The sequence below is a fragment of the Parus major genome, chromosome 2 (genome assembly GCF_001522545.3).
Source record: "Parus major isolate Abel chromosome 2, Parus_major1.1, whole genome shotgun sequence".
NCBI lineage: Eukaryota > Metazoa > Chordata > Aves > Passeriformes > Paridae > Parus > Parus major.
Genome location: NC_031769.1, coordinates 24,413,279 through 24,433,347, shown reverse-complemented (window position 1 = coordinate 24,433,347; position 20,069 = coordinate 24,413,279). Strand labels below are relative to the sequence as shown.

The window sequence follows — 20,069 nt, the reverse complement described above, 5'->3', positions numbered from 1 at the left end:
AAAACGCTCATTCATCCGTTAGTGAAAATCTTGTTCTCAGTCACCTGGTTGAACTGCCTTTAGCTAGAAAATGTGTTAACCACAAAAACATTATAAAATGTCAAGCGAGAGTTTTTAAGGGAGATGGTGCCTTCAATCCATCAGTCAAATGCCTGCTATGAAAAGTGCCTTTCTTGTAAGCACCCCAGGATGCTACACAACATCAATAGACAATATAAACACAAAGCTTTTATGGTTCACTTTACAATTGGACATTGACTCTGAACCTGTGAAACAGAAAGGAATTGAATTTCATGACCAAAGAGGATAATGTGCACAGGATTAAGTAGACAACGCTTGTAGAAGCAGGAAAGCAATACGGCTTTGGATGCTGATAGGGAGATTAAATTTACAAATAAGAAACTAAAGAAATAAACCAATTCCGACTAAAAACTTGTTAGCCAGCAGAAGCACTTAATACTTCACATCAATCCACTATTTTTTTTTCAGAGCCCACTGATTGACTGAGCCTTTACTATGAGAACTGAACAAAGAGAGCCTTAAATATGTAGTAGCTCCAGCCAAGAAAATTATTCAGACAATATGGAAATAAACTTCTGATGCAGCTGAATGGGGAGAAAAAGAAAACATTCATCACAATTCAAGAACTTGTCTAGTGTCTCAGAGGATGTTTTCACAGGGCAGTGGCTGGTGGGGCAGCAGCTGGGGGCTGCTGCTGCTGCTCAAACCTGCTCGAGAAGAAAGTGAGTGATCCAAAACAGCAATGTGGCTTCCAGCTCTGAGCGGTGCTGTGGCGTGTCACATGCACATCACAGCTCACCCAGCTCGGTCAAACAGCTCTCTCAGGAAGCCCCTCTTGCCAGATGAGCCACAGCTTGATAGATATCAGAAATTTAAATGGTTTGGTTCTTTGAAAACTGATTGTCTTGAACAAAATCAGACTCAACCATTCTGACACTGAAATATTCCACAAGGATAATTGTGTGTTACTATCTGCAATATATGCTGTGTTAGTGTTACTACTAACTTCTAAAATCCCGAAAGTTTAAAATTAAAATCAGTCTTTATTATCTCTTAATGCAATTTCATTTAAGCTGCAGATGAATGAGACCCTCATTGCCATATTCAGCCTCAAGCTGACAACTAAATACCAATCCTTTTCTGTACATGTGTGATTGGAATTCAATACTTGCCTTTCATCTTCCCTGCACTCCCCACAAACTCTTCTCCCCTTACTCAGCCTCAGTTTCAACACTCCAGTATTCCCCTGTCACCACTGCCCAGGACTCCCTTGTCCCACACACCAAGTAGCCTATCTAGCCCCAGTGAGCCAACATCTAAGCTGTCCATCCTGCAGCCTTTTCTAACATTTACAACCTAGGAACTGTCCCAGACCCATTCCAGCCTGCCCATGTCCATGCCTCTGGATTACTTTTGCATTGGTTAAGGCTGGGTCTAGTGATAAATATAGTGAATATAGTAAAGATGTGAATTAGGTAAATCATGTATCTTTCTCACTATGAGTTTCCTGAAGTGTAATGCTCAAGACAAAACCATCAGCTGTGGTTACTGCTGATTAGGAAAAGATACCTGTAATTAGCACACACATTGGATCAGGCCATTAACAAAAGCATTAGGAAGCCACTATGGAAGCTGATTCAAGTTGTGATCTAGGTAACTGCTTCTTTTTCCAGCACAAGGCTGTCACATGAGCCCTTCTGATCACTTTCATATTTACATTTGTTGTGCATCTGCTCTAGCATCTCCAAGCCCTGATATCTTGGAGTTACACATGCTGAGATACTTCCTGACTGGTGTCAGCTTCCAGTACTGGAACTCTGCAGGGTGCAGCTCAGGATGTGAACCAAATGCAGGCATAAAACGAACTCGGTTAAGGCAAGAACCTCACATTTGGAAAGCTGTTCTCTGTGTGGTATATAGAAAAATAAATTTAGATGACTTATATAGTTAGGATTTTACATCTCATTGTCCTGTTTTACTTAGCCTGGACAATAAACCGGGTTGGTCTGTTTAGCCTGTCCCATGGAGTGTTGGGGTTTCAAAGTTTCACAGGACTGTGACATTTCTGCTGTTCTGCTGCTCCCTCTGAAAGAGGTGGCAGGCAGATGGCCATAGAGTAGTCAGCAACAGATCCCTGGTGGTCATGAATGTAAGTTCCTGCATGTACTTCCTCCCTGCTTCCAGTGTCTAATGTCATTGGGATATTTTATACCTTTTGGCTATCACAGCCTCCTCCAGCAGTGAATTTCACAAGTGATATTGATTGCACTAAGTTGCACGTGCACTTCCCCTGTTGCTTCATCAGAGGAAAGTGTTCCTGCTTGTGCACCACCACAGTGCATAGTATTAGCCTTGCAATTTAGCCTGCACTGGGAGTGCTGAATGGATTGTTTGATGGCTGGGAGTACCGGATATCCTCATCTCCCTGCCTTGTGAAACTGCACAGCACTAGGGTTAATACCGAAATGAAAGCCTGCTAAAGGGCAAGGCATGCTCCAGGGCAAATATGATTGAGGGTTACACTAGCTATATATTTTACTACCACTATGCTCATTCTAACCTCAGCCTTTCAATTAATTGGTTCTTAGGACTTGATAGGATTAAAATATTTCTAACAACAGCATTTTCACAAGCAGCATTACTTGTGAATTACAAAGCCCAACTTTGACTTCTTACCTTTGTGGTCCACAATTTCACTGTCCAGTCAAATGATGATGTGACAAAGAGATGGGAAAAGTCTATTGGACCCACTGCCATGTGACAATTGATTCCTGTGACAGGTCCTTGGTGGCCTTCAAAAATTTCACCAATGCCAGCTTTACTACAGGAAGAAGAAAGATTTACATGCAGAGAGTGATTTACTACCTAGTGATTTAATATAAGGTTTCTTTACTGTTAGTTTCCTGTTTCCTTTTAAAGTTCTACTTGACCTGCAAATCTCTCTCCTTCTTCTAAGGCCTTTGCCTGCAGAGGTTTACTCCAGTGGGCAAAATTAATGCTCAGAATCAAGCATAGGGAGAATTTATCTTACTTCTGAAATACTTACCTTACTCACTTCTATATACACTGTCTACTCCTGTAGATTGAAATAACATTTCTGTATAATTATAAAATAATTCTGAATTGTAATTATACTATAGCTTATGCCTCTGAGTATGCCATTATCACAAGGAATAACCATTAAATAAGAATGCAGATATGTTAATGACTTATCATGGGCCATTCTTTTTCTCTTAAATATCTAAGATAACTTTTCATAGCAGTCAATCAAGTCACTAGGAAGTAAATGCTTTTTCACAAAAAGTGAAGGAACTGATCCTGTGATCAGGTATCATACAATCATTAATTTGAACAAGGGGAGATGTGCATTTAATCAGCCAGAGGCTAAAATAGCTGTTAGGAAGGAAAAGTACAATGCTGTGTAAGAGAGAATGTTCACAGCTTTCTTCTTCCTGGAAGCAAATGATGCCAGATCAGTTGTCAGTGCTGTCTCACAGTGTACACAGACAAGGGAATCATGAAATTACCCTTTTAGCTAGATTGTAGAAAAATTGCGAGTGGAAGAATATACATTAAAAATAGCCACAGCTCTGATGAGCCTGTCAGCCCTGTGCCAGTGTGAGTACAGTGTACTGAAATGGATATGGAGCTGTGCCAGAGGAAACTGGTCCCTCATTCAGCTGGTGCAGCATCCCCTCACCTCTCCTGTGTGGACAGTGTGGCCTCACTTAGGTTCCCCTGCCAGACCTTGCAGCATGTGCTGGAGCAGTGCTGGATACAAGGGACACCTCTCATTTCATCCTGGCTATCTGCCAAGTAGTCAGAAGGGTAAGGGGAGTTCTGGAGCAATGAGACCATTCTGTTTATCTGCTCTGCTTTGACACACCTTTTTCCAGAATAACGTATGGCTCTTCACAGTGCCGGGCTGAAGGGCACAGGAGCCTCTGGAAATAAATCAGGGATGATAGCAAAAAGCTCCAGGAAAGGCAGGCAGGAGCAGAAGGGCTTTTGTCAATGGACAGTAGAAGGTTTCTAAAAAGGTGTGCTAAAAAGAAGATCTGGCACCTTGCCCTTGTGAGCAACAAACCAGGCAAGTCTGGAAGTTCAGAAGTGAGAAATGCCCTTGGGCATGCTCCATTCGTCTTAGCAGCCTAAGACTCATTCAAACCATGGTCTGCCACACAGCCTATCAGCCAGTATATGCCTAAATAGACACAATTTTGGAATACTGACAGTGGTCAGGCTAAAATAAAAATATATTAAAATAAAAACACTGAACAAAACATATGCAAATCAGTATTTATAAAACATTGGGGATGTGAAATGGAAGCCTTGCAATCTTAAACCACTTTATCAATGCCTTTTTTGGTCAACATAAACTCAGAATATGATAAAATATGGATTCAGACAACATTACATACTACTGGTGGGGATGAGCTCCAAGTCTATCAGTGGAAAAAGTTTGTTCTTTACAAAAACCTTTCAATTTTCCCAGAGATTAAACTGCTACTGGAAGCTTACAGAGCGCACTAGCATCCTGCAGGTTTGCAGGGTGCAGAACAAGGAACTTGCAGTATTAGATTACAGCCTGGGTTATATTATGCATGACCACTGTGTATGAGAGAGAACAGGATTCTCTAGAACCCAGGTGGCACACTGTGGCTGCATCCATGTTATTAAAGGAACCAGGCCCGTGGTGGCTTTTCTCTGATTTATCCCTGTAGAGACTCATCTCATCATCTGATATCTCATCACATCTCTGACAAAGAGGCATTTCTGAGGGCCCAGCCATCTTCTCTTCAGGCACATGACTGAAAAAGGTGAAGGAGGTGAACCTAAGGGTAATCATTGCTCCCCACTAACTACACAGGGAGCCTGGGATAATTGCCCCAGTATAACAGGCTGTAGCAAAGATGCTCAAAGTCAGGCATCTCCTGTACTGGTCACAGGAACAGTACAGACATTGTTGATCCAAGAGAAAAAAACACAGAACACTCTCCACACACATGCTTTGCTATCTCTCATCAACACAGGTACACAATGTTTTATAAGTACAAAATGCTGAACTTCACCTTCCATGACGACAGGCTGTGTAGACTGTCCCCTCTTCACTGCCCACAACGAAGTTATTGACATCTCCGGTTGGGAAAGCCATTCCTGTGACCGCCACTGGCTTGGACTTATTGTATACCAGCTCCATGCTCTCCTGCCAAAACAGGTTTTTGTTATTATGCTGGGATCTCCTTTTGTTAGTCTGGGTTGGGTTTTTTTTATAACTGATTTCTAAATATTACATGGGGTAGCAGGAGAGGAATATGAAATAATTTGACCCAGTCACAGAACTTTAGTTTCTACATAAGATGTAAGAAGATGCAATGGCACAAACCAGGATGCTCTTGCCATCCCCAGTACTGCCTGTCACATGAATGAGACTGGCAGGAAGGCAATGGTCTTTTCTGCATCATCTTAAATCAGCCAGAGATGACAGGTGAGAATTTAAAATCTAATTGGGCAGAAACTAAAGATAATACCTTAATGGTTACATTTGCCAGCCTCAGGCTTTAATAAATCATGCAATACCCTTCTATTTACATTCTGGAAATCAGTTGTCAGGAAGCACATGTAACATTGTGTGCACGTGAGGCATTTATTGCACTGTGTCGTTTGTCCCTTTGCAGAACGAAATTTAAAAGTACGGGTCTGGTCACTACCACCATTCTAAGCATTGCTTTCCAGGGATTTTTCTGAGGTAGCTATAAACACTCCCTCTAGACTCCACCATCAAGCTAAAAACCAGCAGGAGTATTTTCTGTTTTCATTTGGTAGCTATATTTTAAAGTAAATCAGCATGACAATTTTTGCAATTGCAAATACAATCACCATGCAAGTTTGTGGCTGTTGCAAGATGTGTGCGCTTTGAGCAGATTTTGAACAACTTTTTAGTTTTTCAGCTTAAATGATGTAACCCAAGAATCCACAAAAGGTCTGAATGATTTCACCATTTTCATTTTTAGCTATTTAAGTGTTTATGTTCTCTATGTTTAAAAAGTCTGTGCTGCTGTTCTTCTAGGGACAAAGCCTGTAGGGTTTTTCTCAAAAGGGCTTTTTTGCTGTAAAGAAAGTGGGTATCCCTGTGAGAGGAGAACGATGCAAATCCATGGAGAAATGCTTGGTTTATACTTTTCCTTGAAATAAATTATTTCTATTGTAAAGGCAAAACAAAGCATGGAAAATACACTGGGAGACCACTCCATATTTCTGTAAACATATGAGAGAGAGAGAGAGAGAGAGAGAGAGAGAGAAATTCTGTTAATATGGGAAAGAGACCATATATTTTTGTTAAAATCTTCTGGGGTGAGATCATCACTTAGTGTCTCTGCAGAGGAATGACCATAGGCTGTGGTGGACTCTCTGCTCCCAGTGCCCACACCATGACTGTACACAAGTGCTCTGGAGCTGTGTCTTCGGAAAGATTCAGACTGACACACATCAGCAACACTTTACTCCTCCCAGTTTAAAGCTATGGCATGCAGCTTGACGTCAAGCCCTGTGCCTTTCTTTTCTAGATCACCATGAGCCATGTGCCAAACTTCAGTGTAATGTGGGGTGTGTTCCCATCCTTGATGAGAGCCAGTTTTGGAGCAGGGAAATTCCATTTGAGTGAGGAGGTACTGGAACTCAGATGTTCACAGATCTGTGCTTCAGACTTTAGTATTCCGCTAAGTGAGAATGCAGGGGTGGGATTTGTCTCCTTGATGCTTAGGTGAGAAACTGTGGAAGGGATTAGGGTGCTTGAACATAGGTGCCTGGGCCATTTTAGAGGCCTCCATTTCTGCTGCAAAAGAGATTCTTAGAGTCCCAGGACACAACTACCAGCCCCACACTGTTGCCTGACATGAGCAATGCGGGTGAACTTTGAAGCTGGCCTCGCTTTGAGTAGAGGGGTAGAGTGATGACTTCCAGAATCCTCTTCCACCCTAAGACAGGATAGTTCCATGTCCTAGGGTGGGTATCTGAATTAGCTTTTCACACTTGGATGGGATGAGTCATCCTTCAGAAGTACCAGCCTCTCTCTACCTCAACTGTACAGAAAATTTGAATTTCTAACTCAGACTTGACACATCAACTTTTAGATGGTTGAGGTTAGGATAGAGGAGTCCCACCTCTTGTGTCAACACTGAAAAGCAAATAATTCAATAGTAATTGCACATTAGTGCATGATTAATGGAATCATTATCGGGAGTTTCTATGCAGCATTTTGAAACAAGATCAGATCCCATGATGCTTAGTAAAAATGATATTAATTTTTTTTGGTAAGAAATTGTGTATAAAAATGAGTGATGTGTTGGAATAGAAAATGTGCTTCTTCAGAAGATAACACTTAAAAGATGCTTTCTATACACCTTTTTCAGCATTGGATTCTTTGTTTAGTTTCCATTATTATAATCACAAGTGGTTTGGGCAATTTTCCTGTGTTTCTTTTCATTTCTGATACAAAGGAAAGGAGGGGAGGGGGAACAGACAATAGTAGCAAACATTCCAGAGGGGGAGAATTAGTTCTAAAACTTCTGATTTGCATTGTTTGTTCCTTTGGCTACTGAAGGCAGCAAAGTAAGTTTCTGAGTTTCTGACTGTGTGCCTTGGAAACCTGCAGTGCCTAGGGTGTGTTCAGCAGCAGTGCAATCTAGTCCATATTTGTTAAACAATGCTGTAGAATAAGTGCAATTTATACCACAGGCGACTTCTGTAATTACCGTGCTTTAAAATGGGCTATTTCGTTTTCACTTGAAACTGACCTATGTATTAACGTATTACAATAATTACACGATTTGTGGTAAAGGAAATGGGGTTTGGCTCTTAGCAGAGACCGCTGGAAGCAAGCTGTACTCTTTCAAGTGCATCCACTGGTTTTAGTTTGTATAGGATGCGAGATTTTGGCTTTTAGGAGCTATATTCCTCTACACAGGTATCCTGCTCTACCAAAGACACTTTTCCCCCCCTGTGTAGATGAAAACAAACCCACCTGTGGAGTTGAGAGCATGTCCAGGCTCCAGGAGCACATTTTGCCATCCGTAGAGACAGTGATAAGATTGTGTGCATTCTGTGTTCCAACTACATTCACACAATACACAGGATGCTGAAAACACAGAACACTGCAAGTCAGAGAGTCATTCTTACATTTTGACAAACAAATTTTTAATGTCTCATATGTTATTTTAAGGAATGATTAAGTAGTCACACAATGCCTGGAAAATATAAGACTCAGCTTTTGCCAGATAGGAATTGTTTTGGTTGAGTTTTTGTGTTTCTTTTTCATTTAAATTTTAAGAAGTACATTATGGAGGTGGAAATGTTTTCAAAGTTTCATTTTCCTCATAATAAAACAGCCCAGCTGAGTAATGCTGTGAAAATACCGAATTATGTGGATGAGATTTCACCCACAGGGACATGTATCATTCTACTGATGGCTTTTGACACTGAAAATAACCAGCAGAAAGAGGAAAACTGTCCAAACGGAATCAAAATGAAAACTTTATTCAAGAAAACAGCTGCACAAAACTTGAACTCAGTCAGAATTTGGCTTGCATGCTAAATATTTGCAAATGTACTTGTCATGGGGTAGCAGTTGAAGAATATGAACAAACCCATCAACATTCTTCAGCATTGGCCAATACACCTTTTAGAATCTGTCATTGTAAGTGGGGAGTGACTAAATTTAGGGTGTTACACCTGGTTCACCATAGTGCAGTCATTCCATGGAGGCTGAATTCCAGTTAGTATGCATAATGAAACTTGGCCTATTCCTTTTCCAAGGAACCTGGTAACATTTTGAGCCTAAAGTGTCATCTGATATCTGATGGTGACATATGAGGGATGGGTCAAGTTCAGCAATCTCCAGAGTGAAAAATCAGTCAGACTGAGCAGTAAGATTTAATTTCCTTTGACCAGTACAAGTGGTACTGCTAAATTAAAGGTTAGACATATAAAAGAGTCAAGCAAAGAAAACTTAATTTCTCTGCTGCGTTTACCAATAAATAGAATACCTGCATCTCCAGAAAGAAAAAAACATTTTTCTCTAATTGCCTAATTAAAGAAAATTAGGACCAACTTACAAGAGACCCATATGGAGCTTCTAAGCCAACTCCATGTTGTGTTAGGAATGTAGCATTTGGTCCTGCTGAAAGGAATGGCAGAACTGCCACTTATGTCAAGAGCCAGCTGCAGGTCACCTACCCAGTCAGTAGGGAATGTCAGAAATCCTCAGAGCTCTGGCTCACTCTCACATTTGATAGCTGAGTGCGCCCACTAAATGTCGCCTCTCCAGGAGCAAAAGGTGCAGCACCTGTACAAACAGTCTTTGTGCCCACACTGAGATGGACTAAGCAGCTGCTGCTGAAATAGTAACTTGTGCTTGGAGGAAACCTGTACACACCAGCAAGTCATGAGGTCCATTTGATGCCAATTTTTTTTCTTTCTCTCAAGATTGTCAGGCACCTGGTTTCTCCCAGATCATCAGATGGAGCCCAATTTGTCCCTGACATGTGTCTCACACTATGACCCTCATATCATGGACCTTCTTGCTGCTTAGCTAGTGCAAGCTAATGACCCCAGTGCTAAACATGATTACTGCATACTGGTGTGTGAAATAAGCACAGACCTCTTTTTTTTTCATGGGCTTTTCACCTCCAGTATTCCAAACAGAGTGGGTGGGAGGAAACTACAGCAAGCAGTGGAATATCTAGAATATTTAGTGGGGGGGAAAGAGTGAGCCATGTCTTCCCAGCAGCACCTCAGTGTGTCAGGCCTGGCTTTAATCAGGGCTACCAGCCATCAATTTCATGCACAATAAAACTCATGGCAGAAATGAAAAGATGTAAGGAAAGCAGACGAAAAAGACAACCAACTGTATGTATCAGAAAGTCTAAACAGGCCCCTTCCTTTCAAAGGGTTGCTGCCAGCTTGCTTTTATTTATCTTGGAAATGAAATCATCATGCAAAAAGGTTTTGTCTTAATTAAAATTTCCTGTTGTCCCAAGTGCAGATGTGTGGTGGGTGTGAAAGGAAATTAGTGAGTAAGCTGTGGGTAGACTTCTCTTTCCTGGTGAATCCAGGCAGTAATCAGTGATACTAAATTTCAGGAAGGTTTAAGTCAGGGAAAACAACACAATCTATCTGTTTCAAATAAACAAAGCAAGAGAAAAAAAAGAGAAAAATCCTTTTTCCACATACAGCATGAGTTCAAATTAAAAAAAGACTATTCAGCTCACGTATCTAGCAGTACAAAAAGTAACATCACTAACACAGTGCTGTCTTTATTTTTTTTTAATTTATTTTTTTTTTCTTGTCAGCAGGGATTCAAGCCAGCCTTTTGCAACCAAGACCTCATTTACAATTTATGTAAGTAATTCCTATGTATGAATATAAAGTAAGCAACTTATTGTAAAATCTGAGCACTCCTTAAAACATCATGCTTCCTCATGTTAGACTATGTAAACACTTATTTATAACAATCCATGACAGCACATAAAGTGCCCATCCACAACTGAAAGTAATTTATTTATATTTTTCAAAAGCAAAACATTACATATTGTTCTATTGAAATAGCAAAACTGCTTTAATATATAATTCCAGGAGGTACAATTTTGCCTTAAATGATTTTTGAGTGTAAACAAATTACTTCCCATTAATCTTTGCTTTTCCACTAGATTTTGAGTCCCAGTTGTTCAATTTTCAGTGACAGTCAGCTTCTTGCCACTAGTTTTCTGGTCTGCTACATCTCTAAATTGCACTTCCAGGAGAGACTGTTTCTTTTCATGCAGATTGAACAATATTACTGGCAACAAAATGAGCAAAAACATTAGGGAAATGAAAAGCAATGTTGAAGTTGCAACCCATGGCACAGATCATTAGATAATTACATCAACATTCATGATAGTGGAAATTTAGGGAACAATATTTGTATTGCCTGGCCCACTAAGCATGTCTGTGCACACCTGTAATTTTTAATATAAGAGACTTGAAATCATAATACTGGCCCCATACTGAATCTTCATCAGTAATTCACATGGCATGGCTTCTGGAGTTGTCTTTTAACTCCAGGGATTATGTTGTCACAGTCATCTGAAAGCTGAACCTTGATCTGTAAATTCCAAACATTAGAATCACAGAATTGTAAAAGGTGGAGCTGCGAAAGTACTATCACTTTGTCTGATCCTTCATTCCGCTAGAACAAGATTATTATCTTATCTCTCAGAGCGCTTAGTTGAGTTCAGTTCCTTATGTTAAAGAAAATTCATTTTTTCTGCACTCTTATATCATACTTTTGCATTTTTCTCCTTTCTACTTTCCACTCAGGAATTGCCCTAAGCCCATTTCCAGGATGAGCAGCTCCACCTTCCATCTCTCCTGAAGAGCTCACCCAAACCCAGACTGTGGAGGAGGAGAGCTGAAGAATGCACAAGATTTGTGCAGGATGGACTGGATGCTAGTGCCACAGTGGAGTAAGGACACTTTAGCAGGCTTGTCCTTTCCTCCAGCACAACATGAGCACTTTGTGATGTAAGGGACTCTCCTATCACAGACATCATCCTTGTATTACAGACAAAATCTCTTCTTTCTCAGGCATTTTGTGTTACTGTTCTGCTCATTTACCTTCCAGACATCACTAGAGCCCTCTGCCACCATCACTAATTACCTCCAAGCATCTGTGTGTGCCAGAAAAATGCTCTCCTGCGTCATTCTACTTAAACAATCTCTCCCTCAGTGTGCAGACTCTGCCCTGTGGCCCTGTCTGGAGCAGAACACCATGGCAGGGATTCACTTCTTTCCAAGGGCACTGGTGTCAACTTACAGGAATCCACTCTGAGACCTCCACAGGTGCCAAAGGAGAAATTTGTGTACACCAAGACAACAGTAATGACTCAAATTGCCTGCCATATCGGACTGAGAAGCATACAGCCTCCACAGTGGTCTGTCTGTCTTTACAGACGATGGGGACAAGAATTGCAGTGCCATGGTGCTGGCACATAGGTGCCTCACTCAGGTGTTGTACTCAATCCTGCTTTCTTCCTTGGAAGGAAGAATAATATCCTGACTTGACTGTACAACGTGTGATGATTAAGCACTTACAAGAGGTGGTTGTTCATGTCTCATATCTACTTTTTTCCTTTCAAGTACCACAGTTTTGTTTTCATCAGTGTGGGAACTAGCACTGTAGACACAAGTAGGCAGCTGCCTTTCCCTGATGACCACCTCCTCTAAGGAAAGGAGGAGGTGACTTTTATCCTTACCGTGTGAGCAGCAGCAGATAAGGGAGTTCTCTGAACTGGAGTGCGCCTGTGACTGCGATTATCCCACAAGACAATTTGGCCAGAGTATGTTCCACCGACGACCAGGTTTGGGTGAAAGCGGGCAAAACAGACTGACATCACGGAGGACTGGAGGAAAAGAGGTAGAGAAGAGAGGGGTTACAGTGGTCAGCCATCTTCATTTCTCTCCCTAGGCAAGCACACCGTAATTAGCATTTTCTGTTTTAGGAATCACCCTATGAACTCTATTCATACTTCTTGCACACTAGTAATTCTACTAAAGCCAACAGGACACATGCAAAGAAATAACTTTGACCCGAAAAATGTGTTGTTCCCCATTGGTCCTGGGGAAAATACAGGATGAGTCTGAGCATGATGCTAAAAACCTGAGATAACCTCTCCATGACAGTGATGGTAAAGTGCTTAATTACATTTCCAGAAGTGAGAACTTCAGCTAGCCAGATGCCAGACAAACAGAGAATAGCATCCTGGCCCATGATATCCCATCAGGGAGAGCTCTTTCCCTGTTTTTCCTCTAACTTTTAACTCAGGCAGCTTGAGGCAAGTCTGTGAAAGACCCTCTGAAGTTCACTTCAAGGTGTGTTGTCTTGAGAGCATCAGCTGACAAGCTGTGTCTCACTGTTGGATCAATGACTGATTCCTCTGCTACCAAGGTCTTCTAAGAACAAAGGGAACCACACTTTACACTGCTTAAGCAGAACTGAGTTCTTCCTCATCCTAATGACATCCTGAGTTATCTTTGGGTATTTTCTTTAGCTGGGGATGCTCAGGAGCCAGACTGGTGTGATGGGTACCCTGGCTACCTGGTAGAGTGCCCCACAAGCCAGTATGGAGATCGTTATCTATCCCAGCTACCACTTTTCACTGTCTTTAAAATGACATGCAACAGCTGAAGTCCTCAAGGGAACAGTCCCAAGACCTTCATGTGCCAACAAGCCACAGCCAAGAGCAAGAAGCAGTAACTCCTTCAAGTCTTCTATGCTCTTCTTAAATAATTATTTCCCATTTTTATATAATTGGTCCTACATGTTATGCCTTTGTTTTATGCAAATCTTTTTTTATATTTTAATGACTGGATATTTTGAAGTATTGGTATTCCTATCTGGGAACACACTTTACTCAATGACAAAGGGTTAACTAAATTACCATATTTCATTTCCATAAAAAGCATGGCAGACATTTAAGTAGATTTTGTTGAATTAGGAACACTGGAGCTGCCAAGCTGAGCAAGACCCAGTGTCTACCTAGGTAATGGCCCTGTCTCTGGGGGAAGTGGATGGGGTTGTAAAACCCTTGACATGGGCAGATGTGTTACCTCCTTTTCTTACTACCCCTCATGATGATTTCTAGTGGCAAGAGACTGATTTGAACTCACGAGAGACTTGAAACCCCTTCTGATAGGGATAGAATTAATGATGCTAACTCTTGAGGCCTATAACTAGATTAGTAAGAATAAAGCAAAATGGAAAGTTTAAACAGTTTTTATTGAATTCATGTGGCTGCCTGATATCAATTGTTTAAAGGCAGATTATATGCTAAGTGAACTTAATAGATATACTTACAGCATACAGCAGTGTATTTATTACTGGTTTTTTTTGGTTTTTTTTACCTAATGAGATAATCAAGACAATGAAAAAGCTGCCATTACTTTTTTTCTTCCCCACTCTCTCTGGATCCTCCTGGCTGTTCACTTGACATCTTTTTACTTTCCCCTCTTGACTAACACTTCTGCATACATTTCTCTGATGTTATATAGTCTAGCACCCAACGACTAGATGATTAGTGTACAAAAATGCCTATTTTCGTCCATATCTAAGTACTTGAGCACAGCAATTCCATTTTGGTCAGTCATAGTAATCAGAGGTAGCTTCCAAACAGCATTTCCAAAGGACCTAGATGTGCAGAAAAGAAACTCCACCTCTAAGGAGCATGAGTTACTATTAAACAGGAGGTACTATTAAAAGGGGTTTAAAACTCAGCTACACTGCAGCTGCCATCCAGTTTCCACAGATCCCCCCCCACATTATAATTAAAACGACCCTACAGCACATGTTCTACATTTTATCTCTTTGTTTAATGGCTCCGTGAGTTGTTTTAATCAACCCCTCTCATTCCTTATAACTAAGCTGACAGATATTCTAACATGAAGTGAAATAGCTAGATGATTTTAAAATAGTACAGCTCCACCACTGTGTACACCCCACAGCAGCTACAAGGCTCCACATGTATTTTAAGAAACCCCAATTCAAACAGTCATTCCACAACAAAGTTCCCAAGTTTGTCCCAAACAAACTTGGGAGACTGAAGCAGGGCAAAGAAGCCAAGTGGACAGTGTATTTTTAAAGGTTCTGCTTTCATGGTTAGCATGTTTATGCATTTAGGATGCCAGAATACAGTTGAATGGTCAGGATATAAACTGCCAAAGTGTGTTTTTCATAAAGTTCAAAAATAACCTACAGACATGACATGGGCTTGAGCTCTCTGCACTGCTCCTCGTCTTCAAAAGGTGAAATGTTCACATCCTTTTAATTATGTCAGCATTATTTTTCTATCCAATAAAAAATTCTGTCAAATATTAGAATTTAACAGTTTAAGGACTCCATTCCATAGCACTTAATATAGTGATTATTTTCTTAAAATTAATGGCAGTACACAGATGAGTAAGGGCTGTAAGATCAAGCCCATTCATTTAACAACTTGAAAAGTATTCATTTCTTAGTCTTAATGGGAGAGAGTGGCTGACAGGTCTCCAGTCTGTCTGAACAGCTCTGTGCTCAAGGACAGCAGCAGAAACCATTCCCTGTAAGCCTCTTCTGCCCCCAGGCTGCCTCTTGTTTGCCTGTTCAAGTATTCTCGCTCCTCTGAAACAGCTTTGTCACTGACTTCAAAGGGGGAGGAACCAGCCCATGGTCAGGTTTTTAAAATAACAGCATATCCTTGGTTGCACTTCTTCCACACCCTTCCAGGGAAATCTCACGGCACTTTCCAACAGCAACGGAAAAGCTTCCCAGTTTTTCAGTTAGGGATATTTTATGCTGTAGGTGCATAGTTACCTGTAGCAGAGGACAGAAGCAGCTAGTTTCACAGTATATGGCGACAGCACATAAATAAATGTAGGAGGAATCATGTCAGAAGGCAATTACACAGAGTTTAGTGTCCACAGTGGAAAAGCAGCTAGGCTAGGAGATTCCCAACATTATCGTTTTATGGGTGCCACAAAGCATCTGTCTGGGCAACTGTTGGGACCCACAAGAGACAGGCAAAAGCGCAGTGTCTGGTCATCTGCATTTCTCTGAATTGCACTGTGCAGTGAATCATTTCAGTATTTACTTCAGCTTAATGCTCAGCTGCTTTCTCCCTCTATGCAAATACAGCCTACTGGATTTAGCTTTTTTTGTCTCTCCTTAGCTCCCTCAGCGGCGTTACTAAAATATTTCTGGTGCTTCTGGCTTTGTGATCTTCCACCCAGATGTTGCACTCTTAGTGGGCCACAATACTGGTGCTGCTGCCTCATGCCATGCATGCTCTGCCTCCCTGCGGAGGCAAACAGATATCTTCAAGGGCCAGAGGAGAAAATCTGGGTTAGTTCCATGTGGGAGCACTGCCCAAGCATAAGAGAGAGCTCAAACCTGGGGATTTTGCCTGGCAAACAGGCAATCCTGGTTCTCAAATGCTACAGCTTCTGCTCCCAGCTGCTGCAAGAACCGCACTGAAAAGATAATTAAGAAACAAAACATAAGATGTCCATGCTCTTGTTGCAGCAAAGAGAGGGCTGGACCTCACAAACAGAAGTGCTGCTGAGCCCTTGGAGAGGTCTGCAGTTAAGGGGAGGAAGCAGCACCCTTTGCCCCCTGCCTTGGTGGGGGGGTCAGGTCACCTCAGCCCATGGGGAGGAGCACTGTGGAGCCACCTCTGCCTCCCTGCTCCTTCCCTCCCTCCCTCCCCATTAATGCACTGATCCAAACAGGCCCCCAGCCCTCTTCAAGTGGCTGGCAAAGCTGTTTTTTATTTTAGAAGCTTAATACAGCCCAGATTTGGATTAATGATGGCATATCCCGTCAACCACAGGTACACGTGCTTGGGACAGACAGTCATTTAGCTTCTCCCTACTGAGAAGCCTGACCTCAGTACCCACATCTGATGTGTGTAAGGCCCTGGAGACTCGGCTGTCTCTGCTCATGTCCATACGCTCGGATGGCACTCTGCCCAGCCACCAGTCAAACAAGTTCACAAAGACCTGGGTGCTAAATAATAATAACAACTCTCAATAGGCAGTGACTACTGCCTTTGGCCAGACCTCTTCTGCAGGAAACCACCCCCAGAGCCAGCATTGCCATACTGGTGCCATATGCCTACGCCTGACACCAGATGTATCTCAAAACAATACTTTGTCAGTGGGAAGAAGCAATCCGAGGAGTTCACAGGGATTTCTCGGCTCCAGAAGACCAGGTTATATTGCAGCAGGCTCTCAGGAAGCTCCTGGGTGGATTTTCCAGCTGAGCACATGCATGTGAAAAAGCACTACCATCAGTGTCATGCTGCTGTGGGTCAATCTGACACAGTCAACTGTGGGCAATGAAATCAACTGCAGCTGAGATCATAGAATCATAGAATATGCAGAGTTGGAAGGGACCCATCAGGATCATCGAGTCCAATTCCTGCACAGGACCCATTAAGAATCACCATGTGCTGAGAGCCTTGTCTAAACACTTCTTCAACTCTGTCAGGCTTGGTGCTGCAACACTTTCCTGGGGAAGCTTTTTCTAGTGCTCAACCACCATCTGAATGAAAAACCTCCTCCTGATATCCAACATAAATCCCTCCTGATGCAGCTTCATGCTATTTCCTTGAGTCCTGTCACTGGTCATCACAGAGAAGAGATCAGCACCTGTCCCTCCTCTACTCCTCATGAGGAAGCTGTAACTGCAATGAGGTCTCCCCTCAGTCTCCTCCAGGCTGAACAGACCAGGTGACCTCAGCTGCTCCTCATTCGGCTTCCCCTCCAGACATCCCCTTCAACATCCTCATGGCTCTCCTTTGGACACTCTCTAATAGTTTTATGTCCTTTTTATATTGTGGCACCCAAAGCTGCACACAATACTCAAGGTGAGGCCGCCCCAGCTCAGAGCAGAGCAGGACAATCCCCTCCTTGCCTGGCTGGTGATGCTGTGCCCAGGACACAGGTGGCCCTCTTGTTGAAGTAGCAGATCCTTTTCCGTGCTGGAGGGACTGAGAGCAGAGGGACAAAGCGCTGGTACTGCTCCTTAGCTAAAACTTTGAAAAGGTTCATCCATAGGATGTTCCCTGAAGAACAAGGACTGAACCACTGATCACTTGTGTCTGCTCTCCTAAGGAATAAATAAATCAAGAGGAAGGCCAGAAGCAGACATGCAACTTACTCATAAGCTTTTGTTCCCAGTCCTGCTCATCAAGAGAAGCATTTACAGAGTCTTAGCACTCAGAGTCCCTCTGAAAGCTGCCTAACCTTCTTCTGACCAGGCAATCAGGAGACCATTTCACTCCTGCATTGCTATACACACATATATCTGGCTCCCTACATCATAGGGATGATATACTTCTACTGAAAATGTGGATTAAAACCATCATCTAGAAATAAAACAGCAACTGAATTGTTATTTAAAGCCCTTTTTTTTGACCAGTCATGGACTGAGAATAATCATGGAAAGTAGCAGTATCAGATCTGAACACTTTCTCTGGTTTAGGAACCTTCCTCTGGTTTTGCATCACAAAAGGTGTGAGATAAAAAGGGAACTTTAGGGTGACTTTACTCTGGCTACCGAGATACCTGGTATTGTACACTGAAAAAGAGCCTGTGTTACTTCAAAAGTCCTGTTTATTTTTAGTACCTGCTATTGTGAATTTGGATATTTCTGAGTTCCATATAACTGTCTAAGCATAATTAGTAGTAACAAGAAAACAGCAGTGAGAATAGCAACAGAATTACAGCTAGTTTTGAAATTAAATTTGAAAAGGAAGTTAAAATGTGATTTAACAAAAGAGGTAACCTCTTAATTCTAAAAGCTTCAAATTCCAAGACTTCTGTACTGCTCCCCTCCAACCATCTTCCTATTAAACTATGAAATAACATCTGAAAGATTTTTTGCTAGAGATTATTTGCGGTACCATACAAAATTCGTCTCTACTAAAAATAAAATAAAAGCAGTTGACATCCTTCACATATTAAGAAAAATAAATAAAACCAAACAAACACTTCTTCAAACCAAATGTCAGAACTCTGTTTAATTAAAAAAAGGAAGTTTATACTTGGTTATGGTGTGTGTCGACATCTACCCCTTTGATTTACAAGAGTATGGACGGGAAAGAACAGATTGCTTTATTCAAGAGAAAGAAAGGAGGGAGGGGGCCCAGTGTGACAGGAAAGAGTGTAGGCTGTATTAACTTCAGTGCTTGTTAAAACATGAAGGATTAATGGTAGAAAGGGAGGGAAGAATTGTGAATGTCTCCAGTTTAGGATCTTCAAAAATGTTTGGGGATTCTAAGAATGTCTCACCAGACCACATGAAAGCTGCACAGAGAGACTCAGCCACACGACTGCTCTAAATCCAAAGCTGGTATTGCTCCACTTATACCATCAAACCAATGGAGCTGAAATGTAGCCACAAATTAAATTTATTTTTATTGAAAAAGTACTAAGTCCTTAAAAATAAGGAAAAGAGTATGTCAGGAAATGCAGCCTTTCTTAGCTGAGTTTACAGGGTAGGTAACTCTGACATCTAACCTCACTGCTGACATCTGAGTATTGCAGCAGAATCAGAGCACTCTGCCCAAGTCTGCAGAAAGGCAATATCCAGCCTCATGACTTCATTTTAAATAGAGCAGAAAGCTGGAGCTTTCTGCTTTCATCTCTGTAACTGCATGTTCAGCCCATGTAACTACCAGAGAAAAATAATCGTGAAAAAAATCCACAAGCTGCCTTTGCAAAAGGGAATCCACACTTCAGCCCTTCTGCAAAGTTCATTTGCTGTAATTATTAATTCAGCAGTCTCATGGTGACTAGGAAAAACAGCAAAACTGCTTGCTGTATTGCAAATGCAGATAATCCTGATACTTCTCAAATTTTATACAGGGAGATCCTGTGTGCCTTTATCCATGACTGCAACAAGCAATCAATTTAGTAACCCTGAATTACTGCACACACATGCAAGCCTGAGAATAGATGTCTTTGCTGAGCATCAAACTGTCTTTGTTAGACTGACGATGAGACAATTAAAGCAGAAGAAGTAAGGAGTAATTTCAAAACAACAGCACATCAAAATAAAGTATTCTTTCCAACCAACTACTTCAATGTTAAGTACCCAAATATGTTTGTTTTCGCTGATTAGGACCTGACTGCTTATCAGATCTCAGGGTCAAATGATTAATATCTATGTGCCTGCATGTTGGAGAAGCAAGAAGTTCCTTGGTTTGTCTATTTTATTTAAGTCATGATGCTCTACAGTTATTCATAAGCACTCTCAGTTGTTTTGATTAAATTATTGACAAGCTTGAAATGATGGGTCTATACCAGCTTTTCAGACCTGGTTCCTGAGGGCATGTGTCTGTGGGTGGAGTGCAGAGACCTTCTGCCATCCCTCCTATTTCACAGGCTGGCCACAATTTGGAGCAGATGGTAAATGTCAGCTTGAGCATGGCAGTCTGGCACGCAGCTTGCATGCAGAAGGGCTCACTGGTTTCAGC

General features: G+C 41.7%; 1 protein-coding gene and 1 long non-coding RNA gene across 5 annotated transcripts in view; one reads left to right on the top strand and one right to left on the bottom strand.

Annotated features, from left to right (window-relative positions):
* The window catches only part of DYNC1I1 (dynein cytoplasmic 1 intermediate chain 1), a 183,251-nt gene that overhangs the window by 35,608 nt on the left and 127,574 nt on the right, over positions 1-20,069 (bottom strand). For all 4 annotated transcript variants that reach the window (XM_015617547.3, XM_015617549.3, XM_015617550.3 and 1 more), the window contains exons 11-14: positions 12,312-12,458; positions 8,045-8,158; positions 5,094-5,227; positions 2,698-2,842 (exon numbers count right to left, since the gene is read on the bottom strand). In XM_015617547.3, coding sequence (XP_015473033.1) covers positions 2,698-2,842; positions 5,094-5,227; positions 8,045-8,158; positions 12,312-12,458 — 540 coding nt within the window. The remainder of the gene's footprint in view (positions 1-2,697; positions 2,843-5,093; positions 5,228-8,044; positions 8,159-12,311; positions 12,459-20,069) is intronic.
* Positions 9,414-12,152, top strand: LOC117243859. The gene is made up of 2 exons (XR_004495779.1): positions 9,414-10,419; positions 11,377-12,152. It is a non-coding gene; the product is annotated as an uncharacterized LOC117243859 (long non-coding RNA).